Source organism: Labrus bergylta, chromosome 12, assembly GCF_963930695.1.
Source record: "Labrus bergylta chromosome 12, fLabBer1.1, whole genome shotgun sequence".
Classification (NCBI taxonomy): Eukaryota; Metazoa; Chordata; class Actinopteri; order Labriformes; family Labridae; genus Labrus; species Labrus bergylta.
Window position 1 is genome coordinate 4001787 of NC_089206.1, and position 27772 is coordinate 4029558.

At 43.1% G+C, this 27772-nt stretch overlaps 2 protein-coding genes across 3 annotated transcripts in view; one reads left to right on the forward strand and one right to left on the reverse strand.

Annotated features, from left to right (window-relative positions):
• The window catches only part of lima1a (LIM domain and actin binding 1a), a 32162-nt gene extending 29561 nt beyond the window's left edge, over positions 1-2601 (forward strand). For both annotated transcript variants that reach the window (XM_020654897.3, XM_029281402.2), the window contains exon 11: positions 836-2601. In XM_020654897.3, the coding sequence (XP_020510553.2) occupies positions 836-1832 (997 nt within the window). In that variant the 3' untranslated portion in view covers positions 1833-2601. The remainder of the gene's footprint in view (positions 1-835) is intronic.
• A 1305-nt stretch (positions 2602-3906) lies between these two features.
• Positions 3907-27772, reverse strand: part of spryd3 (SPRY domain containing 3) — a 58298-nt gene continuing 34432 nt past the window's right edge. The window contains exons 8-11 of the mRNA XM_020654904.3: positions 21947-22004; positions 12237-12356; positions 11593-11744; positions 3907-7278 (exon numbers count right to left, since the gene is read on the reverse strand). Coding sequence (XP_020510560.2) covers positions 7144-7278; positions 11593-11744; positions 12237-12356; positions 21947-22004 — 465 coding nt within the window. The 3' untranslated portion in view covers positions 3907-7143. The remainder of the gene's footprint in view (positions 7279-11592; positions 11745-12236; positions 12357-21946; positions 22005-27772) is intronic.

Below are 27772 nucleotides of genomic sequence, written 5' to 3' on the forward strand. Positions count from 1 at the left end.
ATCTTCAGGAAAAAATGCAACATTACCACGATGATCCTCAGAGAAGTCGTAGACTTCTTTCAATGAAAACACTCAAACTTCAAATCAGTGAGCTCGTCTGAGCCGTGATGCTGAAGTTTTAGATTCTCAGTGTTTCTCATCCTACACAAACATCTGCTCTCTCACAAGTCACACAGACCAGATTTTCAGACTTAAAATTTAAAAAAAAAACAAAGCTCCTTTTAGTTGCCATTTTCCCCCAATGGATCTTGACTCAGTGCTGCCCTCTAGTGTCACTTTTCACAAACAACACTCCTGTGGAGCCACTCGACCTCAAAGCAACAGGTGATTCAGCACCTTAGCAGCTGAAAAAGCAGCTACAGTTTAAAATGGGAATCAATCTGTGTACACAAGTTTCCCTTTGAAGAGTGTTAGGAGTACGATTCTGTTGCAGGAATAATTCCAACTCAGTGGTTTGTCTGTTAGATAAAGGAGTGCAGACGCAGAGTTCCAGTCCAGTCTTTTGTTTTCTATAGTTTCCACCGGTTTAGAACTCAAATAACTGAAAACTCCAGGTTTGCAGGGTTGTGTTATCATCCTCTTCTTCTTTATTTTTCTTTATTTGCATTATTATGACAATGAAATGGATGTATGAATTTATTGGATGATATACACCTGTAAAGGCTGTCAAAATAAATAAAAAGTTGGTCAAAATAAATAAAAAGTTTGCAAACACTAACCACCAAATAATTGAAAAAAAAAAAAATCAGAAACATGAGAACTTTAAAGTAGATAATAAGATGTGTGTTGTGTTATCACAGCTGTTCTGATTTGAGTCTCTCTCTTTTATTCTCAGTTTGGTGAACTACGCCTCTCTGCACAACAACGTGTACTGTAAACCGCACTTCTGCCAGCTCTTCAAGGCCAAAGGAAACTACGACGAGGGCTTCGGACACCGGCCCCACAAAGAGCTGTGGGAGAGCAAGGGGGACGGCGTGGAGACCTCCCCTCAGTCCAACCCCCAGACCAAGGTGAAGACCCCCGTGTCGGACCTGGAGAGCCCGAGCGTGGAGGACTCTCCGCTCGCCAAAGTCAACGTGCTGATGGCCACGATGGAGGCTCTGGGTCAGGGGTCAGCGGAGAAGAGCGAGAGACCTCCTGAGGCCCGCAGGCTCAAGATCTCCTGGCCTCCTCGAGCGGAGCAGGACGAGGCGCCCAAGTCCGCAGACGGGGGGGGCTCTGCTACCAAAACCGTCCGCCCGAAGTGGCCCCCGGAGGACGAGTCCCCCTCCTCCCCCTCAGAGCCCCCCTGCCTGCGCCGCACCTCCTCCCTGAAGGAGCGCAGTAAGCCTTTCACGATGGCGGGACAGGCCGCTCCTGCCGCCGAGGCCAGGAAACCGAGCCCGCCCCCTCCTGAGGACCCCCGTCAGCTCAGTCCTGAACCGACCTCCATGGAGCTGCAGCACCAGTCCTCCGACAGCCAGACCCCGACCGAGGACGAGTGCGCCGACGTGCTCGCCAGCTCAGGAGACGAGGAGCAGGAGGAGGGCGAGATGAAGAGTGAAGTGAGTCCTGATGAGCAGCAGGTGGAGGAGGAGGAGATGGAGGAAGACGGAGGCGACCTGGAGGAAGAGATGGCTCCTCTGAAAGGTCAGGAGACGCCCACAGACATCTCCTCTCCTGAAGTGGAGGTGGAGGCGAGTCGATCCTCTCAGGACGTTGGCTTCTGGGACAGCGAGGAGGTGGAGGACAAAGAGGAGGAGCAGCAGGAGGTGCTGACGGTGGAGGAGATGATCAAACGGAACCGATACTATGAGGAGGATGACGAGGAGGAGGAGGATGAGGAAGTATGAACTGACTAAAACGTAAAACAACAGCCGCCTGCCATGGACTATTTAGACGACTTCACGCCATTCCTTCTTTTCTTTTTTAGATGTTTTCTTCTTCTCTTCTTTAAAAAAGAGTTGCTGCCGCGACTCGTCTGGACTCTATTTGTGCCTCTTCCAACACTTTCTTAAAACCTTCGACGCCATTCCTACAGGATCGTTTTTACAGGATCGTTGGAGAACGTGTAGCTTGTTTTTAAATGTACAATATTTAAAATAATGTCCTGATGTTGTGATCAATATTTTTTAGAACAGAAAAAGCCTGTTAGCTTAAAACACAGAGGAGCAGTTTTTATTTTTTTTTGTAATTTTCTATCGTCATTGAACGCCTCCTAATCTGAACCGACACTTTTGAGAAGCCGTAACCGCGGTGATATCGTAAACCAAAAGATGGCATCGTAACAGCTCGTGTAGCTCTTGTCACTGAATGGCCTTGAATGGAGAATCTGAAAATTAAAGAAGACGTGTGAAAAGGCCTCTCTGATGTAAAATAAGCCCAGCACTTTGAACTTTTTCCAGTCATCATAATAATAATGGGTTAGGTTAGTTTTTGTCTGTCACTTTTCTTTACAGCTGCCATTCTGTATGTACATGTCACACTTCATTTTACAAGAGTTCTAAACTGGATCTGAATAATGTTGTACTGTTGTTTTTAAACCATGGGACCAAATATCCTAGATTGCTACTGTTTAAATAAACTGTTGTATACAAAAAAAAAAAATTGTCTGAGTGGCTAATCCTGTTTCACTGTGGCTTTTCTGCTCACTTTAAAGAGCCCATATTCTGCCCTTTTTGGGTTTCCTATATTTAATCGATGTTCCTACTTTTGAACGTTCACAATAGATAAAGTCTGAAAAAAGTGTCTGTTTTCATGTACTGCTCCTCCTTGCTCCCTCTACGCTCTGAGTCCGTCAGCTACACTCTGTTGAGCCCACACTGTTAGACCCCACGTGGGCCAAGTCTGCTCTGATTGGTCTGCCGATCCGCTCTGTCGTTATTGGTCAGTTGCTCAGCACGCCTTACGGAAATTTCAACATGAGCTGCAGGTCACAACGAGCCAATGGGCTTAGATCAGTGATCTCACACTGACAGTGACGTCGCACTGACACATTTTTATGGAGGGGGGCTAGAACCGAGCGTTACATGCGGCTAATGCTACAGCTAACAGGAGGACGTAGGAGAAGCCGTGTTTCCGCAGACTTTGAATTTTTGCAAATAGATGTTCCTAAACATGCACAGGACACTTGGAAAACACACTGAAGGGCATATGAAACCAGAATATGGGACCTTTACAGAACGCTCCCTCTTAAAGGGCACATTATGCTGAGTTATTACACTTTTTCTAACTCTGTGTCTCTAGTCTGTCTTCAAACCCCCCCAATCATGAGAAAAGTCCATCCTCTCCGTCTTCTGCCTGCTCCACTTGTCAGAAAATGTGTGCTCAAACAGGCCGTTTGGAGATTTTCCCTTAATGACATCACAAAGGGCAGTAGCTTCCCCAGGTGGGTGACACTCCCACAGCTGGTGTTTGTTCTGCCCTCTGAGTCTACCTTCTCACCGTAAACAATAGGACATGGAGCGAGAAAGCCCGAGCCACTCAAGCCCTTCCAGAGAGGGGGGCGTGGTCAGACACAGCTCATTTACATATTTAAAGCTACAGACACAGAAACAGCCTGTTCTGAGCAGGGCTGAAATAGAGGGGTTTATAGACATGATCAAATACAGGATCAGAGTGGATTTTTGGCAAGACACAGATGTATTTAAACTTGTTGAAAAGGAGGGTAATAAGTGATGTGAAAACAGCAGGTTAAAGACCTTACTCTTTGTTATCTATAAAGACTCAACATTCATCCATTGTGAGCACAAAGCATCTTTTCGCAAAGTTAGAGTGGAGAGGAAAAACTTTTACCTGAAGAGGCCGAAACCTCGAGCAGGACCAGACTCACGTTGGACATCCGACTGCTGAGACTGTGTTGGGTTAGAGACAGAACAGAGCAACAACAATAACTGACCATGTGAAATAAAAGAATCCACCACTCTGTTACATTACTTGGACTTTTTATTGATGGTCATACATGGACTGAACAAGGCCATTATAGTGCAAGTCAACGAGGTGAGCAAAATATTACAGGAGTCAATTCAGAGATGCTACAAAATAAAGTTAACCCACATTTAGCTCTAATGAGGTTAAAACTTATTTTCTTTTGTAAACTGAAACGTTTGTAAATGTCTGAGTTACCTTGAACATAAGTGACTTTAATACCCTGAACTTCGACGTGGCTCAAACGCCCACATCAGTGTCTCGTTAACGTCTTTGCTCTGTCTAGCTTTTAAGTTTTTTGTTTTTTTTACGTCAGGCTGTAATGACCTGTGTTTAAGCCTCGGCCCGGCCCTGCAGGAGAAGAAAATAAACGACACTGATTAACGTATTTGACACGTCCTGTAGACCGGCTAACAGCGTTATTATTAATGGCTCCTAAATAAAATGCAAGACGACAGCTTTAAAGGAACATTCAGTCTCCAGCAGATATGTGATTTAAGAGTTAACCCTGTGTCGTTTTTTTAAGCCTGTTCTTCGACCATGAATGCTTTGATCCTCGTGTGTGAACGATGGTCCGACAGAAACCTGCTGATATGAACGTTCAGAGGAATGTGTACAGTTGACTTCATGTATCAGGGCTGCGGATGTTTTTAAATACAAATGTAGGAGGTTAACTAACCGATACGATGATAACAGCTTAATTAATAACATTGATGACACTCCCTTTAAACAGAAAGGAAACTAAATCATCACTCAGAGAATATATTGTGTGGAAACCAGCTCCCACTGACACAATAACACAAACAGTATTTCTCATTCATCTGCAGATTGCTTGAGCTCCTGGAGACTGTATCACAAAGACTAGTCTGGTTCTGTTTGGATCCCCGGGTTTCACTGAGATCAGATACACGACTTCAGTCATTTAACATTTTATTATGAATTAATCTGCTGATTATTTTCCTCTCTAACGTATGATTGTTTGGCTTAAAAAAATATCTGAAGGAAAGTATGAAAAGCGGTTAAAATGACCAGTATTCCAATCTCTATAACCAGCGTACTCCTCAACCATTTTTCTGTCATTTAAGTCCTAAATGATGCTCTTATTCCCAGTGATCTGATTGGCCAGGTGTCAGGCCGAGGCAAGCCAGTAGAAGGACTTAGGGCACACTCACACTAAGCAATCTGTACCATGCCTCTGCACGCTTCACCCTCAAAGTCCAGTTAGTTTAATAACTAGTGTGAGTGCTCAGATCCAGGCTCAAGCACAGTACACTTCTTTGGTCCTGGCACTGATGGAAGAGGTACAGCTCATGCACAAACACAGGTACACAACGTGGAAACAAAGTGTAATCGATCCCCGCCTTCCTTTATCGAGAAATGTTCTGACTGTATCCGACTAAAATGACTTAAAAATAAGCCACAAAGTCAGTAAAGTTTCTGTCATGTTCTCTGTGTTGTTCTCGGATGCTGACTCAACCTCGTGTCCCTTTTTTATTTTTTTGGAAACCGTCTGTCTTGTAAACTGAGCATTTAGCACTAAATGATCACGTACCGTAAAGCCATGGCATGTGTTGTATTAAGATTTTATGTACAAGAGGTAACCGTGCTGAGGCCCGGTTAGTCCTGGAGCAGTGTGAGTGCAGGCCAGCGGGGGGAATGAGGAGGCTAAGCACGGTACCGGACAAACTGGGCCGAGTGTGAGTGCGCTCTAAGAACAAACTAATGTGTCTTTGTGATACAGACCCCTGATGACGCTGCAGACACTCATCAATGAAGTTATATATTTTTTAAACATGCATCTCACACTGTAACCGAACATCATCAAAGAAACAAAACATCCAGCAGTTACTTCAACATTACATATGGCATCACAGAGAGGAAACCATCCTCTGATTATAAAAGCAGAATATTAATTTCAGTTTTTTTCAAGTCTTGTGGCTTTTAAGAATCTTTTAAACTACCTGCAAAATATAGTTTTTTTTGGAGGAGAAAGGAAAACTAGGATGGGAGATGATCCTTCATATCCAGGAGGGGGATATGCACAGGGTGTAAAACTTTGACATTAAAGAAGAACAAAAATATTTAAACAGTAAAACTGATGTGTGGTATAACGCAACCCAAATCAATGTCTCTGCGACCGATCCTTCTGTGTGAGGTTTGCACTGTTAAGTGTTACTTCTACCGGTTTATATTGAAATCTGTGGTTGTTTTGAATGGCTCATGATGTAGAGGTTCTATTGGACTGCATACTACATATATCTGATGTGTTTATCTCTCACTTTCACATGACACTCGAGTTCTCAAAGTGCAAAAACAAAACACATTCCCTGAACTTTTAGACCAACAAGATACATTTGAACGTTTATTTTGTTTGATTGTAGAAAATATACCTGAAGCGTTTTTTATCTATAGTCTGGCTCCAACAGGAAACTATAAAACACTCAGGAATCTGTTCACCGTTTGATTCTTCTCAGTGATAGCATTTTATACACGAGAGGTTAAGAATCCTCTTTAGTAAACTGGAGCCTGGATGCCTTTATGAAAAAACAAAACAGACCCACTGTTCACTTCCAGCGAACTCCAGGAGAGCAGCGAGAGAGGTGGGGCAACAGCAGGTCCCTGATCGCTCACAGGAGGGCAGCCTCACCCAGAGAGAGAGAGAGAGAGAGAGAGAGAGAGAGAGAGAGAGAGAGAGAGAGAGAGAGAGAGAGAGAGAGGGTGTATTCCCTGAAACAAAAAACCACCAGCGAGCTCTGACTCGGCACAACTCCTGGCCTCGCTCTGCTTTGCTTGGGGTGGTGACAAATGAAATAAACAAAAGTGTGCCAGACCTCATGAGAGGGATTAAACAGCTCAGAGTGCATGCACAGGGAGGTTAGGAGTGAGGATGAGAGCGGTGCACATTGCATAGAATTAACCGTTAAATATCCTCCAGAAGTTTTTTTTTTTTTTTTTTTAAATCTTTAAGTAGCATCTGCAAGACAACCTTCTGCAACCGACGCTCTGCAGGGATCCTTTTTTTCTCTGCTACATTGCGGCCAGGAGGACGCTCTGATCCGCTTGTGTTTCTGTTAAAGTCTTATAAATTAAAGCCGAGGCAGTGTCGGAGGAAGACGTGCATGTGTGCGGCTGAACTGAGTGGCGAGTGTTAGCAGCATGCTAGGCTACCGTGGGCAGAGCTCTACAGAGCAGCCAGCTGTTTTGCAGGGCGTCACGGGTCCGCTCGGCGCTCCGAGATCATCCACTGAGCGGGTGCAGGTCCACCTTGACCTTCTCTCCGCTGCTCAGCATCCCCACGGTCGGGTAGAGGCCACCCGGAGGAACAGCCATCTCTCTGCGTCCCATCAGCTTCCCGTTCCTGGTGAAGAACACCTGCAGAACCAGAGGGGGGCGACAGTGAGTTTAAGGCGTTACCCAAAGACTCTATGTTAAGGTGGACGGCGCAACAGCTGCCCAGGATTGAAGCCAAAAGATTAAAAGCTCCCCCCTGCTGACTGGCTGCAGTGTAGGTCATAAACCCCGCCTCCTCCATGTTGACTGATGTGTCATGTGTCATGTCACATAATCCATGAGGTCAAACTTTTGCACATATAAAATATATATCTTTTTTTTTTTTCCATCAACTAACTCATTCACTCCCTTTTTAATAGATTAATGCCTGTTTCATTTAGCTGATAGAGGGTTAACATTCTCAGTCTTTCTATTGTATGTATGTGTCTAAGTGTGTGTGTATGAATACGTGTATAGGTTACTGTATATGTGTTTATATTTAATTTTGTTTTGAAATTGTGTAATTCGATTTGCTTAGTTGATTTATTTATCTCTTAAGAGATGAGGCCTGTTGGCTTCTTGACCTCTCCTGACACACCTTTTATGTTTTTGTTAATCCTATTTTGATGTGTGCTAATAAATAAATAAAAAATAAAACAAATGTGTCAAACTATAAAGTTAAAATACACGTCAAATACATTTTTGTCAAACCCAGATTCTGTTGTGACAGATTTTTATCAAGATGATGTTTGTCCATGTGTTCATTTAAATTCATTAGATAGTTTTTTTTAAATGCGATATCTGATGCAAAAAAGAGAGGATGTCATGTCATGATTGACAGCCGTGGTTACAAGTGAGGCTCCATGCAGCGGTCTGAACTGAATTAGCAGAGTAGAGGAGGATCAGGTGAGAGGAAACATAAACACTAACACAAGAGTTAGCAGAAGTGCCGTCCATTCCAGGGTTAAAAAAGCCAGCCGGCTCCCTTCTTGGCTCCAAATTATGTCAGCGGGTCAATATGTCAGTGCCATTCACTGTGGGAGATTTTGACCTCACTTTTGTACGACGGAAGGAGATGGAGAAGTGCTGTCCATATAATCATACAGTTAATGACCCCACCTGATGGAGCACAGGAACAATTAGAAGAAAAGTCTTTAAACTAAAGACTTATAGGAACTTCATTTATGAGAAGGAGAAACAGGAATTGTTGTAGTTAGGAAATATTGTAAAAGCAACAGGTGATCGAGTACCGTCTGCCTTCTTACGGGGGGAAAACACTCAATGTTTACAGTACATGTCTCTACTAAACCAGCGAGTGATCAGATGTTATCCAGCCTGTCCTCAGACGAACATCAACAGGCTTTTCAATGTTAATACCAGGGCTTCTCTCCAAGTCTGAGAGCAAACACAGACACACTCAAAACAACAAGTGAAGCACCGAGGAGTGTGTGCCTCCGATAAATCAGGCTGAGTCACAAATCAAACATTTACCGTACCACCCACTCGAGAAAAAAAAAAGAAAGGCTTAACCGCTATTCAATTACAGATGAAGGGCGAGTGTGACCCCCCCAACACGTGCAGCCGTGCCCACAGAGACCTCGGTGAAGTCGAGCAGCGATGCATTCAGGCTAATTTGTCCTGCTGAGTAAATATTGACAAATCGCAGGATTATGACTTCGGCCTGTTCTGTTCTCACCCACTTGGGTTTCAATGTTGCGTGTGCTCGTACCCGCTCGGTGACCCTCCGGCCACCCCCTCCGTTGCACAACATTGTGGGCAAATTATTCCAGCGGCTACGAGTCAGGACAAAGTGAACCGCCGCAGTAATTAAAAAAGATCACAAACAAACAACAGAACATTCAGCGGTTTGATGATCAGAGTGTGAAGTTACTGCCCGGATTGATAAAGTTTCAATTAAAACATATAATATGTGTAAGTTTGTAGCTAACAGATCTCCAAAAGAGGAAAACAATAATAATAATTTAAGTGAATTCTTCTTGAAAGCCGTCTCTATTCTGGGAGACTGTTGAGTAATTCCTGCTATAGAAATAATAATTCAAAAATCTGGATATTTGAGAACGCCAACATGTTTCAGCAAGAGTCTATTAGGAATGGAAAAAAAACCTGCTGACACACTAATACACTTTGATTTGGGCCCTGAGGGATTCTGGGTATAAAATAAGGTCATATTTGAACCGAATGGATTACTGTAAATTGGTGTGAAACACTTTAAAACGTTATTGAAGGATCTTATGGAATAAAAAAAACAACAACATACGTACTCTCGACCACATGAAGTAATGATTCCCTCGTTTGCTGAGCAGGGGCGTGTCCAGACTTTTTGGACTGGGGTGACCCAACTGGGGCTCTGACTTATGAAGGGGTGGCCTAAAGAGCATTGAGTTAGCCCTTCTGTCTGCACTAATCACATCGACTTTTAAGTAACAAGATAAAGGAAACGTATCCTCTCAGCTTCATTCTTAGTACTGAAAAATAATGTGGATTGGGTGGCGGCTGTGGCTCAGTTGGTAGAGTCAATCGGAAGGTCGAGGGTTCGATCCCCAGCTCCTACAGCTACATGTCCGATGTGTCCTTGGGCAAGATACTTAACCCCGAATTGCTCCCTCTGCTTTGTTGGCGGTGTGTGAATGGGATTAGTAACTTCTGATGGACTCTTTACCATCAGTGTGTGAATGTGTAGGCAGCGTAAAAGTGCTTTGAGTAGTCAGAAGACGAGAAAATAAATATACAAGCTCAAGTCCATTTACCATTTACCATATCCAAAGTCAAGATTTTAAGTATTTAAAAAATTGACTCTGATTTCAACACTGGCAAGGAAAATAGCCAATAATAGTCAAGGATTTTGGGATGGCCAGTAAGATTTCAAGAGGGGCACACACGCCATCCCCTGATGAGGCAGCAAAACGAGCACTAACTCGATTTCAACGTTTAAATTTGGTGGAAAAGGGGAGGATTTGGGTTGGCGGGTCCACGACCTCTTTTTAACCAATTATTTAACCGGCTACAGCACGGTTATAACATCAGCGGGTCAGAAACACCATTTGTAGTTAACTTGTTGATTTCAGTATTTAAAGGGCGATGGAAATGATGACGGAGAACTGCAGCTACAATCATCAAGTGGATGCTAAAAAGAACACGTTTCCATGACAACACCGTTCTGCAGTGGTGGGTGACATCCTGTCTACACAAAGTCGTTGTTTCTAGTGCTGCCAATTCGATCACAAAAATGTGATTTCTTTGTCTTTTAAACAGCCGCCACAGCCGTCTTTCAAACGTCTCTTCACCAGAAAGGAAGACAAAAAGCTAATTTTACAACCAGATTTGTAACTGCAAGTTGCACTCAGTCAACAGTTTCGAGTTACATGAATAAACACAAGCAGCTTCTGATCGGCTGGATTCATTTGGTTCATCTGTGAAGAAGATGTTTTTCCAGACATTGACTTTGATTATTTGTGCTTAGGAAACTCTGCACAGTGTCATGGGGAAACAGATTCAGAGATGTCCATGTGTGGCTGAGGGGCTTCACGAGGGGCTTCATGCTTTGAATTAGAGCCGCGAGTAATCAAGTAGTCAAGCCAATGAAAATTAACTGCCAATACAGTCTATATCCAATTGATTATTGAAGGCATTTTCAAATGTCAAGTTTATGACGGCGAAAACCCACTGCTGGGTTTTAAATGTGATTATAGGGGGGGGGGGGGAGGGGGTGCTGTTGCTGTATGTGCTGCTGTGATAAAAACGTCACAACGTAAACTCAGATACATTGTCAGTAAACATATTGTCCTTCTCAGGTCGGTTTCACCCGTTCGTCTTTACCAGGGTCAACACAGAGTTCATTTTCACCTTAGGGGCTGGGGGGGGGGAGTAGCAGAGAATCACTCCCATGATTCCCCGCCAGCCTCGACGTCATCTTTTGTTATTGTTTTGATTGAGAGCCCCCTGACGGTGGATTTTACATACAGTGCGTTTAAGGTAAGAGAAAACAGACCTACATAATGAACATGATACAGAACCAAACTTCCTTTAACGAGGGTGATGTATTTAAAAAATATATGTTTTCAATAAACAACCACACAGAGTTTTCTACAGCTGGAGCACGCAGTTAAACACAAATGATCGCAGTCGATCGTTGGAAAGCTAAAATCTGCATCGTGATTAATTTTGATTAATTGTGCAGCACTAACCTGTAAACGTAAGTGTGCATAACATGCTGGTCTGCATGAGCAGCATGCATATCAACACTGAGTTGTTCAATAGTTAATAAATGAACATGAAAGAGTACGGTAAGTAGTTAGACATTTGTCTTGAGTGTAATGGATCTAAAACATGTCACATTCACACACATGTTGTGATGATTACCCCAGCTGTGTGTGTGTGTTGATGAGAGTTCCTCACCGTGACCTTCTTGCCCCCCTGTCCCTGATCTGCTTCTTCTCCATTTTCCTCTTCCCCCTCCTCTTCATCCTCGTCGTTGTCGTCGTTGAGGTACAGAACGTTCTGGACGCCTGCGCGGCCTTGTCGGATCTCCAGCCAGTCCTCCATGTCACCTGAGGACAAACCGGGCACACAGCGTGTTAGAGCAGACCGCTGGGCTGCAGGTTGTGCTCACTGATTAAACACCGGGACAGGAAACAAGAGTGCACACAGAGTGAGACGGCAAAAACATGTTGATTAATGCTACAACCTGAGATGTTTAGAGTTGTTAGTGAGCCCCTAAAACAATACTGTAATATTCTGACTGTAAACTAGAATACTACAGCACTCTCAAATAGTTCACAGCTTTATAAATGTAAACCACCTGAGAGCAGGAAAGCTCATGTTTGTCCTGTAGAGACTTGGAAGGAGAGGGGAGTTTCTCTGCAGGGGAATCATCGCTTGAATCCAACTTCATTCCCACACAGAACACAAAGTACTCAGTTAAGACCGAATGTTGCCTCTGCTAAACCACAAGAAGCGAAACCTCCCACTGACACACCAACTGCATTAAGTGAGTGACATCAGGGTAACTGTGGCACCTGAAAGCCTCGGCCCCCCCTCACCTTCTCCGTCCAGGATGTAGTCCCGTGGGAACATGATGCCGCAGCCCATGATGTCCCCTTTAAAGCATCGGGGGCCAAAGGCGTCCCCGACCCCGCTGCCGTGGAAGATCTTACCGTCATCTGTGAGAGAGGAGAGAGAGAGAGAGAGAGAGAGAGACATTTGTTGTAGTTTGCATATCAGATAACATAAAGGTTAATACTGAAAGATCTCTTATAAGCTTACGTTTGGCATCTTTCTATATATCAGACTGAATCTAGCTGGCAGTAGGTTTTGCTACAGGTCAGAGGTGGATTAGACACCTTCAGCTCTTCAGCACAACAATCCAATTTCCTCTTCTAAACTAGCTTTTTTGCAATTTATGTTAGTGCACACAGGATGGGAGAGGAAAATGTTTTAAATGTTTAAAAGTCAGATTTCAGTATCTTTTAATTTCTGCAAGCTTCAGGATTTGAAAAGTCCTGAAAAAACTTCAGGATACGCATTTTACACTTTTTTTTTTTTTGCGGCTTCTGTTGCTAAACGTGGTTGACCAGTCATGCACTCCATCATGTCTTTAAATGTGTTTACCAAAGCATGCAGCTACGGGTGTGCGCTACGACGCAGTGCTAACACTCAGGACATCCTGACATTCCAGGCAGATGATGATGTGTAAAGGGCGAACGCAGCGCTAGTAAAAAACACACTTACAACAACACAACAACAACCAAAGGAAATCATCAAAACAACACATACTACAGTTGCGAGAGACAACAATAGAAAAAAAAAAAAGAGGGTGGGGTGTGGGGGGGAATCAACATTGCAGAGGTAGCCTGCAGACGAGCTCTCGTCAAGCGAAGCGGCGTGGCTGCTGCTGGTAAATATTTATGGAGTTGTCATGGGACCCGTCCCCGGCTCAGGATACTGTTTAAACAATCTGTATCTGAGCACCGGGAGGGAGATGGAGACACTGTATCATTACGGCTCCCATGCGGGCCCTTGTCACAACACCACACACTCTGCAAACAGTGGAGCCACGCCGGCACAGAGTCACTAAAAATAGAAGAGAAAGGCTTTGGAGAGTGAAAAGGACGGGAAGTGGAGGTGAGCTCAGGGGTGTGGAAGTCCAGGTTTGGGCATGAGGATGGAGGCGGGATCTCGGGGGACAGAAGCCGTAAGAGAAGCCTCGAGGGCAGGAGGGACGTTCGCTGCAGTAACCGCAGTTATTGTCAAATTTGTTCGTTTTTTTTTTTTACACTGATGTTTTTATCTGATGACGAACAATTGTGCACGAAATCAAAGTGTAAAATCTGTTAATATCCTTAAAGCACACCCTCGTTACTTTCCCATCCTCTGAAAAGATGCGTCTGTAAAGGCTGTCCGCCATAACAACATGTGATTTTAAAGAGAAAATAAAATCCTTGTTTTGTGTTTACAAGTGTTATTTCTTCAGTATTCTTGATACTTAATGAAATTAGCGATGGAACAATTGGTAGTTCAAAGATAGAGAGGAATTTGGATGGAGTCAAAAAAGAACATTTGATCCATTTATGGGACAATGTGAGGATTTGAGGCTTTTCGATCTGTTTCATATCTCCGTAGAGATTAGACTAATCATTAGCCTAAAAAAAGTACATTCAGCCGAGGGCTGTGGAAACATGTGATGGGACGTTGGTGTAAATATTTGGGCTGGCAGGGGCAGGATGTGGGTGTTACATCTTCTCGACACACCAGCAGTCAGCAGTTCTCAAAGAAGAATTTGACTACTATCCCACAGAATCTGTAAAAGTCCGTGAAACGGGGAGACATAGAGATCAGGGATTTCTATACTCTCGAGAAGATGCAGGGACGATAAAGGTCTGTCGTTATATTTCTGAGAAAGCAATGTTGCTGTCCAATGCATGTGGTACATTATGTCATACATAACGCTGGCATATTACACTACCGGCAGTAGCTCAGTCTGTAGGGGTTTTGGTTGGGAACAGGAGGGTCGCTGGTTCAAGTCCCGGTGCTGGAAATTGGTCTGGTAGCTGAAGAGATGCCTGAGCACTGCTGTGGTGCCCCTTGAGTACTGAACCCCCCACCAGTGCCCCCATCATTCTGACATCTCTTCATTAGTGCATGTTTACAGGATCATGTGTGTAGCATGTTCAACGACAACATGTAAAAATGTAAATTAATAAAGTATATGTTCTTCTATTTCATATTGTAATCTCAAGAGGACGCTTCTATTCAGCTTCTGTTTAAAGTTTTTCCATAGACTCCCATTAAAAAAAAGAGACGTTTGACAATGTTAACAGGATATCTGGATTTGCAAACAAGGTCAACGGACTCATTGAAGCTTTATGTCTGCAAAACTTTCCTGCATTCAGCAATATATTTAGTGCATGCATAGTCCTGAAGTACAACGTGAAGCTAGATTTTTGATGTTGTTGCCGTTTGCACAAGGAGAGCATTTCTTATTGCTCTAAAAATGTGTCATCTTTCAGTTTAGTTTAGCCGCTGTGTTTATTTCAGTCTTTACAGCAACAATAAGGGAACATTTAAGGGCTCATTTAAGGGCGAGGGCTTGGAAACAATTATTACTGCTCCTCAGATAAGTTGGGGGAAACAAAAAACCAGAAGGTTTTTAGTTTTTTTGTTTAAGAAGGTGACCATAGACGCAGCAGAGGCTCAGTTTAATGTGTTTAATGCATGACAAGGACACTGAACAGATTAACTTAATAAATTGTTAAGCATGACTTTATTAGTATTTTCTTTGGCAGAGAGTTAGCAAACGTCCAGCGCAGTAAGCACATTAGAACTACCTTTAGTAGACGTGTAAATGTATCTGTGTTCAAGCTCTAACATGAATGAAGTGTTTTTGTTGCTTTTTCCCAAATGTGCTCCTGTTGTTATAACACTGGAAAACGGGATTCAGGAAGCAGACAAGACTTGGAGCAAAGCTGTGGCGGAAAAAAGTTCTAATTTGTTTTGGAGACTGCAGAGTTTAAAATTAGCATGGAAGTGTTGACCGAGGTTTGGCTGTGCTGCTGGCGAGTGTGTGGCGCAGAGGTCTGGTGATGGTGTTAATGCAAAAGTCAAGATCATAAAGTGAGGCCGCCATCAGCAAAGCTAACAATGGCGGCTACTGTGACCGCCACCAGGTGCTGGGTCTTAGAGGGACGAGGCGGCAATAGGAAGCTGAAAAGTGGAGCTTTAGTTTGGGGTTTGGATCCGGGCCCGCAGCAGGAAGAGGGACGGCTCCATGGCTACGAGAACCTGACTGAGCTCTGAGACCAGCTGGGAAGAAGAAAACAGGCTTTCTGGTAACATGAGAGTTTGTCTGGAAAAGACCGGGCTTCCCTGCCCAGGGAACAATGACTTCACAGACTCCTAAAACAAGGAAATTAAAACTAAATATTTATACTCCTTCCATGATTTCACACACGTGTGAGTAAGCACGTGTTTCCAAGAATTTACTATAAATTCCATTAAGCAGCTGCCATGTGAGTTTCTATAAATCTAAAACAATCTTTTTTTCAACCTGCCACAGAAGGATCCAGTGTGAGGAGCGATTAAGCCACGGTGACAACTCTGAGGTTATTAAGAGCGGTTGCTAAGGTTACGATCCTCTACATCGATTTGTTTTTTGAGAATATTCAACCAATACTGAAAAATTGTGCCGTTCGGATCTCAGTCGTGACAAAACATGTCACTGAAGCAAGAAACTGAACTAAACAAACACGTTTAAAAAGCGCTTCACAGACTTTTTGATACAAGTTTTTTTTCCAGGCACACATTCCCGACCCACTGATAATGGCTCCACGACCCCATACTGGGTCCCGACCCACCAGTTGAGAACCACTGATCTAAACTCAAAGGATATCTGAGGAGAGTAAGTAAACAAATGGAGGACAAAGTTGGGTAGAGTCGCATCAAAGGGCAGACCAAGTGAATAAATTAAACAATAATGTGCAGTTTGATCAGTGATGAAAATATTCTCTTCCAGTCGTCATCGGGCACATCAACGCTCAAATCAAATTAAATTCTCTTATCAGAATCTCTTTCGTCATCCATTTTTGTCCCATTAGGTAAGACGGTAATCTAATCCCCCAACACAACATGTTGTGTGTGTTGAATATGTTTTTGAAGAACCTGAGCTGGGATCAGATTAGACCCTGTCACTGATAACCAGAATTTAGACTGAGGTCTATTATCTCGGGTCGATGGATGGTGCGGGTGTTGAGTCACTGCACGTGTGAGTCACTGATGGGGGGGGGGGGGAGGGGGGATTGGAGGGGTGACAGGGTTAATGATGCTTGCTGAGGAACACTCACTGGTTGGATGGCTGGTTGCACCTGATAGGACCCACAGGGGCCTAGCGGGGCCCCGCCAGTGCCCCATGGCCCATTAACTTGCGGAGCCAGGGCCGAGCCAACACACAGGATGGAGGTCGCACTGGGATGCCTCCCAACACAAACACTCGCGGTAACACCAGCGCCGGGCCAAAGAACTCTCAAACTATACAAGCTATACAAAGGAGCAGCGATACGGTTGGCAGCCGTCTATGTATATAACTGGAATAAATCTGTCTTAAAACGTCTTAAAGTTTATAACACACACAACATGTGATCCAGGTCATCATGGTGCCCAATATAACGCACCATAAATCAGGGTGATAGACACAGAGCTCAATGTGCATATGTAGTAGACATAAGAAAATGTTGTTGCATTGGACTATTATGTAATTTATGTCTTTGCCTCCAGGCTGTGAAATCCAAATCTACAGCCACTGTTTTCTTTGAAGCTAATGAACAAAAAACCTTACCAACACCTAGAGTGCACTGGAGAACAGCTTAATAAAAACTATAACAATGAGATCAGCAGTCTATATGAAGCTTATACCTGCCAAGAAGATCCTGGCAGACTTTCCTCCCTGTTAAGATACCGAGGTCGAACACAAAGATTGACCATAAAAGTTCATAAACAGACCCACAAAGTGACACAAAAGCCAGCAGTCTTGGCTCAGTCACTGAGCACCAAAAAACCGAGGTAGCACAGCTGAGGTCAGTCCTTCTTTAAGCAATTTCTGCTGTGGTTATCTGACCCAAGGTATATAATACTGTGTATACATTCATTTTCTGTCTCGATGCCAAAGATTGCTGCATGAAATTCTTGAGGTTCCTGAGCTGCTCGGGGTGAAAAATCTGCGTGAAGGATTGAGGGGGGAGACGTGAAGAAGAGGCCCACGACTGTTGATTTTCAAGTAGCTGGATCAGAGCCGACACCTTAACCCAAGCATGCGGAAGTCAGACCTCATGTGCTCAGCGTGGAAAACCACATACATCATTTTAGTCTCTAACAAATAAGATTAATGGGAACTGTGCTGGGGCGTGCACATTTCTGTGGTGTCGGACGCTCAGCGGCCAAAACCAGGCGGACCGCAGCGCAAGACTTCTGGGACTGGCACGGTGAGCCCCTGTGAATGACTGGCCCCGTCCGTCACTCAGCAGTGAGGAATCATCCACCGGGGCCCGGCAGGACTTACAGCGTCAACTGTTATTATTATCTAAGTATCTTAAGTATAAAAGGAATCTGGTTTATGGGGCGATCAGAAGTAAAAACATCATCTGGAAACATGAATGGAATGTGCAGAGTGAACAAGAAAAATGTGTTTGGATAGAATCGAAGGTCAGCAGAAGAGAGTTCATAAACCTTCATCTAAAAATAAAATCAAAACATGTTTTATCGTGGAAAAAAACCCAACGAAAGACGGCGACATCTGTAGCGCATTTAAAAGTCTCAGCGTGTGAGAACAGCTTAGATCAGTCACTCCAGGAAGTTACCGTCTTGTGATTCAGCAGATTCAGAGTCACACAAATTCCTACGATCCCCAAAAGTTTTCTTCAAATCTTGTGATTTTTAACAAATCTCTGCAAATTTTTTGTGCATTACACCCAACAAGCATCAACTTGTACTCTTTTTAGATAGTCAAAGTATTGATCCCCATAGGTGTGCAGGGTTGTGTAAACATTGCAGAGTGTGGTTCACTGTGTATCACATCTGACCTTGATCTGCAGCCCAGTACAAAAAGGTCTTCATGTGATTATTTATCCAATTTGAAAACCGTTAGCCGTCCACTTAGCCACTTCCTGGTGCCTCGTTTTGAGGCAATTAACAAATCCTAGGCTCTTTTCCAAAATTTCCACCAACCAGCCTCATTAAAATATAAGGCAGCGCTGATCTCAAAGAGTGTTTGTTCAATCATTCGTCTCCTATCAATGGTTCCATATGTACAGTTGTATAGCATTGAAATGTGGAAGTGAATTGCAAAAATTGTTTTTTTTCAAGGTAATTTACTAAAGTTTCATTCACTTTCTTGGTTTCTTAACTGGTAAATCCATCAGTTGGCTCAACCAATGGATGACTTTAATTGGAGCCTTTCTCCCAGTCAGTGTCAGCTGTTGTTTAAAGCGTCAAAACAAACAAACAATTCTCAAAACATCTCAAGTTGCATTGCAGATTTTTCAAAACACTGCTGTGAATTCGAGGCATTGTGAGGCTGCAACAATCGCAGAAAAAGCCTAAAAGCTAAACCCTGAAGGGATGTGAATGTTTCAACAATGTGACGCTCCAGACCAAAATAAAACTTCCTACTGTTAGCTTGAACGATGTAATAACCACCTACCTCACTGCCGCCTGTCTCATATCATGGAGCAGCGTTTGATAGCTAATCTCTTAGCGCTGATATCAAGGAGGGGGGAGGGGGCTGAGGCCTGCACAGGGAGCTTTTGTAGATGCCTGTATGGATAATGTGAACAGGCCCTGTCGTCACAAACAAACTTGTGAGTGGGTGGATTCATCGGAAGATAAAGATATCTAAACTCTGTTTTTGTGTCTTGTGTTTTTTTGGTTCACCGCTTAAAGAGATAAGCAAATTCCCACAAAAAAAAAACGAGAGAGAAAGAAGCCAGGGAGATACGATCCTTCTCCTCTTTCTGATGCTGTCACTAGTCTGTTTCATCTCTTGGCAATCCTCCTTGATCTCTGTTTGTGCCAGGCACCTTAACATCCTGCTGAGACGGTGCCCTGTGATGTTTCTATCTAAGAGGCAGCAGCAGAGATGCTCTGGAAGGAAGTAGATCAGATTTATTTATTTCATTCAGGGGAAATTCCAAACTTGCCAAGCAAATAAACACTCAACCTTTTATTCTGAGAACTTGGAAAGTAGGAATGTAAGATATGTTTCCATTTTCCAAGAACTGTTTTGAGAGCCCAATGAGCTGCGATTGCTGATAAAAGCAGGAATCAAATTAAAGGTAAAGCTTTGCTGTACCTTGAGGGTGTTTTGCTGGCATGGTTTGGGGTCAATTTGTTCCTTTGAAGGGAAAGGATCTCAACAACTTAATACGATGATCACTTTATCCTGTTGTGAAACATTTCCATCCTGATGGGAGTGATCGCTCCAGGACGACAATGCCCAAGTTTTGTGGCATGTAGAGTCCACAGGACGGTTTGAAGAGTATGAAAATGGTACCAATCGCACCCTACAGTCTGACGTTCACAGCCACCCGATGTCCCCGGATCTCAATCACCACTAGTTGATTTTGGACTGATAAGTTGGACAGTGCTCTCAGCCATCATCACTTATATACTTATACTTATATACTTAATAAGGGCGCAGTCACACTGGACCATACGTACCGTGCCCGAGCACGCTTCAACTCTAAAGTCCAGAGTTGGACACACTTCATGCACGAGCATGATAACATAAAGCATGAATGTGTTGTATTACGACGTTATGTACAAGTCCTGTGCAGTGTGACCGCGGGCCACGCAGGCCAGCCTGGGCACGCCGCAGCGGGGGGCCAATCGTGCTCGAGTACGGCACAGTATAGATGACCAGTGTGACCGCGCCCTAAGAGATTATAGTCGGGGCGAATTGTGTTCATCCCTCCAGTAAATTTTAGAAACTTTAGAATCGAACACTCCAGTAACACGCTTAATGTTGAATACGTCAACAGTCTGTATATTCACATATATATGTCTAAATGCAAACACAGAGGGAGGTGTTACAGGGGGAGGACACAGCTCATAGACCAGTGGTGGATTTTTAATAAGTGGTGTGATAACTCAAATCTCAGTAAAACCAAGAACACGTGTTCAGATTTTAGAAGGAAGTCAAAACCACCAATCCAAACTGAAATGAAGGGACAGACTGTTGAACAGGTTCAGTGTTATATGGACCTGGGTTAACTGACAACAAGCTGACAGTCGGTGAAAACACAGAAGCAGTTTGTAAGAAAAGCACAGTAACGTCTTCTCAGTAAGCTCGACTGGTTTGGTGTGTTCAGGAAACTAATCACGCTTTTCTACAACTCCATGCTGGAGTCTGTCCTTACCTTTTGGCTTTATCACCTGGTTTTGGTAATCTATCAATAGGAGACAAAAATAGGTTGAAACGTATCATAAACTTAAAAGTAAGATCATTGTGTTTAAATCACCTGATCTGTCTTTCACCTTGAGTAACAGAGCTGCAGCTTAGGCTTCAGATCTTACACTGTCCCCTACAGTACATCCTCTGTTTGGTGGGTTTGAGTTCCTGCCCTCAGGGAGAAGATACAGATTACTAAAAGAAAAGTCTAACAGGTTGAAACATTATCTTATAGCTCCGGCCATCAAGCTACTGTACCCTAGGATGACCCTGATGACTGATTTTTGGTTTGAAAGATATTTTCATGTATGGTTTTATATATTCTCAGTTTCCCATTTCTTGATGTAGGCTCACTCTAGTCTTTATGTATTGCATGTTTTGTTGATGTTTTTAATGTCTGATTCTTTGTGCCTGTGATTTCTATGTTTCTTTCAAAGTTGAAGTCTAACACTTAAAATGGTTAAATTTTCATTACCCACATTGCACAAGATCTGCATAACACAACACAAATGAAGCAGATGAAGATAAGATCACACATTGCACACCCAAAACCAGTCCAGGAAACTGGATTGAGGGGTCATAAACGAGAAATGTGCAGGCCGAACTCAAGAGTTACTTTTGGAGCCAATTGGCATTTATTTGATAGGAAGGCAGAGGAGAGACAGAAAACGTTGAAAGGAGAAAATGGAGGATGACATGCAGGAAAGGGCTGAGGTCAGATGTGAACCCATGGTCACCGTGGATTATAGCCTTATAGGTATTCGCTTTTAACCCCTGAGCTAAACTGTCGCCCCTGACTGCATGCTTCATGCTATCATTGCAGTTCATGAGTTAAATATTCTCCTAGCTTTAACTCTTGAGGAGTTGGATAGTTAGTTACCACCACTGGACCATTGGACCCTACCAAACTAGCTCTTCTCTCTGAAGCTTCAAGTCCCACAGGTTTACTCTGAATCTGGGAAATCTGCCTTTAGTTTTTATGCTCAAACATTTTGGACAAATTTGCAAAACTGACTCTCTCATTTCTCTTGGACAAATGAAGACAATGATGTGAAACCACTTCACCATGGTGTGCAACTGCTTTCACTGGGAATCATCTTTGCTTTGTTTTAAATGTGTCTCAGCATTTATTGTAAAAGACCTCAATGACTTTTGAGGATTAGAAAAAGATTTGAATAAAAAGATAGATAGATAAGATCATTAAATAGGTAAAGTAAAATTAATAGACTCACTTAAATAAGTAAGCCCAGAAGAAAACACCAACCAAAACATACAGGAATTGAGCAAAAGTTAGAACAGGGGGACTTGAATTCTCACCAGCATGGTACGCCACCGACCCCCGGCTCCATCCTGGATGTCTGTTCCTGGGGTAGTCCTGCAAAGACACCAACAGATACACAGATGAAAAATAAATATATTTTACAGACATGGATTTGACTGATTTCTGCAGGTGTGACTAAGAAAAAAAAAAACACACCAGCTAATTTCAATGACTGCTACGGAAGCACCACAAAATGAACACCACAACGATCAACTCATGCCAAGCTTATAGAAAGCCTTCAGAATGCTACAATCAAATATTTCAGAGAGTACCACCTATCCAAACCAGAAGTAGAATCAAAACAATGTAACATAAACAAAGTCTTAATAGAAAATCATCTAACAAATACATGATTTAAGAAATCCAGCGCTATGTAATTAAAAAATAACATGGTAAAGACAATGTCCGTATCCATGGTAACAAAGGGAAACCCGCCCAGGGTCACAGCACTTCCCTTTAATGTATTTTTGACAACATCATATGGAGTCCGCCCAGTAGGAGACCGAGTCAAAATTATTCTAATTCCGAGACGAGACCTTCAAAAGGTGGTCTCGAGACCCGTCTTGGTTTCGAATGCTACAACACTGATGAGGAGAAAACCAGCACTTGTACGGCTGGACTCAAACAGCTCTGAATAATAAAGTAAACATCCAGTAGCAGGTTTACAGAGTTTCCCAGTGCAGCTTTAAAGCAGGTTACTGTATTTTATTTACCAGTGTTGTCCTTTCACTGAGTGTGTTCTGGATATCTGTCAGTATCTGCTGCTTCCCTCAGGAGATGTGTTTTCTCTCTCTCCATCTGTCTGCATGTACAGTATGTGAGCCTTTCCCCTTCACTTACCATGCCAACAGAAATAACTAGTGGGCCAAATTCAGGATAAGATCAGAGTATGACTCAGAGTTAATTACCAGAGATCGTATCTGTCTTCTAGCTGCACCTCTACTACTGTAGAAACACACTACTGTACAAGAGACGACGACAGAGGAGGTAATGATATTATTCTCCTCTATTATCTCTCAAAGGGCTGAGTACATCTTCTAAATAAGTTCTTGTTCACAATCTTCTGCAATTTATTTCAGTTATTATTTATCAGGCTTGTCGCAGTATCCATTTCATCATAACCACAAGTGGTTTAAAACATCCCAGTTTGTAACCATAAAGATTGGTGATTCTGTATCTCTAATTCTCCAAAAGAGGGATCTCATTGTACGTTCATTTGTACAGAAACAAAGATTGTGCAGTTAGGAAAGTTCAGCAAATTTAGGCCAATGCCAGCAGAGACAGAGGACTTCAGGTGTAGCAAAAACAAAGCTGGTGCACAAGCTTAAAATTCTGAGCAGCAACAAGATCAAGTAAGCAAATTTACACCCGCTGTTGCAAGGTGGACTTCCTTCCTCTGCTTGTAAGAGTGTGGCTGATGTAACATAAGCTAAACAGTAATCCAGCTGTGACAAATTAAATGAGGCGTAATTGTTGGATAAACCATTTTGGATAAAAAACCAAAATAATGACCGAGAGGTTGTCCAAGTGAGAAAAATGTCCAATCTGCAAAACTTGTCCGTAAAGTTGCAGCGAGGGATTGAACACTGGAATTTACTGCAACCTGAGAAACTGTTCAGGGTGCATCTGTAGAATTATCAGGTGAGAGGATCCAAAAAATGTCTTTCCCAAGTCATTCTTAAGATGACCAGGAAGGCATCCAAAGACAGGAAAACGGGCAGCGTTTAGAAAGTAGTAACACTCAAGGGAAACAGTCACAGTGACGACTGATCCAAAGACTGAAGAGCCAACACGTTACTCAAGAAAAGCAAATCAGTGCGGAGGTGGTGACTCAAAGAACTTTTGTGGATGTGAATAATTATCAGATATTAAAGTGGACAGAGCAGATGAGCAGAGGGCATTCTCAGGCCAGGCAGACAAGAGTTCAGCATTTGAGGACAGGACATCAGGGAAACATCCACGATCCTGTCTGACAACCCCATCGGGGCTTCAGGAACAGGAAATGGAGATGGATGGGGGAAAATCAAGAGGGAGAGAGAGATGGAGAAGGACAGAGTGAGACATCAGCAGAGGAAGACAGAGAGACATGGAGGAATGCGCGTACTGCTCCAAGCCTGAAACCCTCCTGATCCGCCAAGTCTGCTCCCCCTTCCCCCCGTCGTCTCGACCACAAGCCCGAGGATTCCTCTGGCTGACTGGCATGTGGGCAGCATCTCCACGAAGGAGAACAGGAACGTCTGTCTGGGTGTCTTGCTCCCTGATTGATGACCCAAAGGCACCGTTCTGATCAGACGTTTTTTGAGGACGAACTTAGGGAACGGCCACAGGACTAATGGGTGGATTTGCAGAGCTTTAATTTAAACGGCAGACTTGTGTCTGACAAATGGATCAACTGTTAAACGCCTGTTTTCGTAGCTGTCTTCTGGGTAATTGTTGTGTCCATCATCTCTAATTCAAAACATCTACTCGGTGTGCAAGATTCATCACATAAATACAGGGGAGTGAGAATCACTGAAGCAGCACTCCATTTTGGACGCTGAGAGTCGAGCTTGACAATGTTACACCACTCCTAAATCTCAATACTGCAGAATCCCTTTTAGAACAATGTCAGTCCATTCTTTATTACCTGGCTAACTGTACCTGAAACATATTTGATCTTTTTAAAAAGACAATCCATAGAAATGAAAAGCAGCTTTTGTTAACCATGAGCCCCATGAGGTTAGGACGTAGATAATTGAAGCTCCTGTGAGGTACTTTCGGATTCTGTCGATTTTGGCATCCCCTTCAGACAAAGTAGTATTATTGCTTTGCTGAACTTGCCCAGGATGTGTTCTCTGCCAAAATAAAAAATCTCTTCCTGCCGTCCTTTAACAGCAGAGGCGCTGCTTGTCAACAGGCAAGTTAGGCAACTGCTTTGGGCCCCAAACCACTTAGGGGCCCCTCCATGGGCTGGCAAACCACAGCAGTACTTTAAAAATGAGCAAATTTTGCAGCAACAGTAGTAAACCTCCCTCATGGGGCCCTATCTGACAGCACTCACTCTCATTGGCCTACTTAGCATATCATGTATTACTCTCGTGAGAACCAAAGTTCGTCAATGAAAATCACTAGAAGAGGAAGAGCGTCGTGACACGGGTAGATATAATACTGGTTGGAGGGGCCGTTAATTCATTTTTGCCTGTTTTATATCCCGTTAAAAAGTCCTCACTGGGGTTTTTAAAAAACTGCATGTGGAGGAAAGCGAAATATAATAACTAGGGATATCGACTAAATAACTAAATGTAATCACTCTGGCTAGTTGGCACCAGAATTACCGGTCAGTTAAAGTTAATGTTAATATTTTTATTAATGTAGGCTATCCGCACCGCTCTTCTGCTAACCAGCACAGTGGACGGATGTCACAGTGGACCCAATGTGTAAATACATTAAGCACAGGCATCTGGATGTTAACTTGAAAGAAGGACCGAAGGCTGTAGGTGCCGGCACTGCTAACATTAGCCACACACGGCTAACAGATCACACATTGTTTACCTGCAGAAGCTGTGATCCCGCTCAGTCTGAAAAATAACACAGCTCATCTCGACAAAGACTGCACACGATATGTAGTGTGTGTGTGTATGTAGCGTAGTCTGCCTTTTAAAATTCTGTTTGGCCGACAGGGAAATTAGTTGCAATGAACATCTCCACCACTTACCAAGATGGGTGAGGTTAAGAAAACAAAACATCGTTGTTTTGAAATGAATATGGCAAAACTGCAACTGTGAAAGTGAACCCGACACCTAAACACTTGGTAGGACGATCCACCACGCTGTGCAACAACAACCCATGTAGAACAGAAATACCACCATTATGAAATATTTTCTTTTTTATGCCAAGATTCATCATCCACTGTGGCACGTCGGGACAAAACATTTTTATACAGGATATTCATGTGGCTGAAAAAACAGCTTGTGGGTGTGGAAAATAAGATTTTGATCTTCCGACTCTTCTCGGTGTTTTTATTATGTTTTCGTCACCCAGTTAGAACCCGTATCTAGCCATAGATTATGTCAAACCGATAATATTGTATTGCTGGGTGGGACTTGGCTTTGCTTTCCATAAAAGAAACATTGGAATCTATTGTGGTTTTGGAAATTACAACATTTAATGCTGTGATTTTTGTTTTCCAAATTGGTGTTGGCGCCGCTAAATCAGGCATACACTCCTTATCTATCAACATATGATGGAATGCATTTTAGAAAGAGGACGCCATGGTCCACTTTCACGAACTGTAAACTTTAAAAACATGGTCACTACTCATGTTGGGCTGAAGAAGCCCTGAGTGCGAATGCAAGCTGCTTCAAAAACAATAAACACTGGAGTCCAAAGCATGGCATAGCAAAGACCTGCAAGATCTGATCCACATCTGCTACAGCGGTGTCATCAGAGCTGCCTGCATTTCCACACGGTGGCAGAGTAAACAAGTCAGAAGGTGCGGGCCGAGCGGGGAACCTTGTGGAGGCAGATAACCATCATCCACGGCAGCTATCACAGCCCTTGTCTAAAAATATAACTTAAGTCGTGATTTACCAACAGATGTGTGTATGGGTGTGTTTTGAAAGTAAAGGAAGGGATGGAAAGTGGTGTGTTTCTGTTCCTACGTGCCCACACAACCTCACCTATAGGGGTTGGGCACAGACGGTGTAGTGAACTAATGCAGGTCTGTTTGTTTAACCTCGTGTCATCGGGCTCAAACCTCCAGCTCCCCACGCGATATCGGCAAACCGTCTTGACATTAGCTGATGATCTGACGGGGGTTAGGAGAACAACAGACCTGTGTTTGGGCATGTTCATCACTCCTAATGGATGCAAGTGCTTACCTGATACAAACACATTAAACTAATATCACCAGGTTTGTTCTTGTTATTGTTACTGAGTAGTGGAAAAGTTGACAGGACAAGAGTGTCAACAATGAGTTTGGCTTAGCAGTGTTGCAACGACATAGAGCTCCCAATTTGTAAAGTGTCATGTTGTGTTTTTGTCCTCGATTAAAAAAACTGACTGACTGACTGATTGACTGATATCTCACTTAGTTTACCAGTATGTGGCCCAAAAACATATCTCCCAATTTGGAATTTTTTGATTTTTAATTTCTATACTTTGTAGAGAAGTCACTGAGGACCTATCTGCATTTAAACTACAGCAACCATGATCAAATTTGATTTAAGATTACAGCTTTGGGTCTGCTCCACTCCAAACAAACTACTGCTTAAGAGTTGGTAATATTTGGTGCCCGAGGAATTATTGGATATGGGAAGTCTATGGGAGTCTTATTGAATGATAATTACACTTCAAACTGAAACAGGGGTGCAACATTGCAAAATTGAAGTTAGTATAATTGTATAAAAGTAGTGGATGCAGACCCTTACTTTGAAAAAGGGAAGTCAATGCCTAAGTGCCTTTAACCTGCATTCTTACTATTAGCTGGCTGGGAGCAACTCCACTGGTATTCAAGTCCACCAGAAATTGGTCTTACTTCTAATTTGACACATCAGTGGCTCAACATTTTCTTAAACGATTTAAAAATCTCAGAGTTTCAACACATTTCCAATTGAGTCATTCAGCAATTTCCCATGGAGAATGGCTACCTGTGATCGCTACCAAAGACAGTCATAACAGAGTCATAACACTTTGTGTAACCACCCAGTTGTCCAATAATGGTGATGCCAAAACTGCCCAACTCAGGGCTTTGGAATGGAAATCCAAAAACCAATGGGGTAAAACAACAGTGGCTATATCTCATATTTATATATAGCAAACTACAATTCATCAGAAGTCAGAGT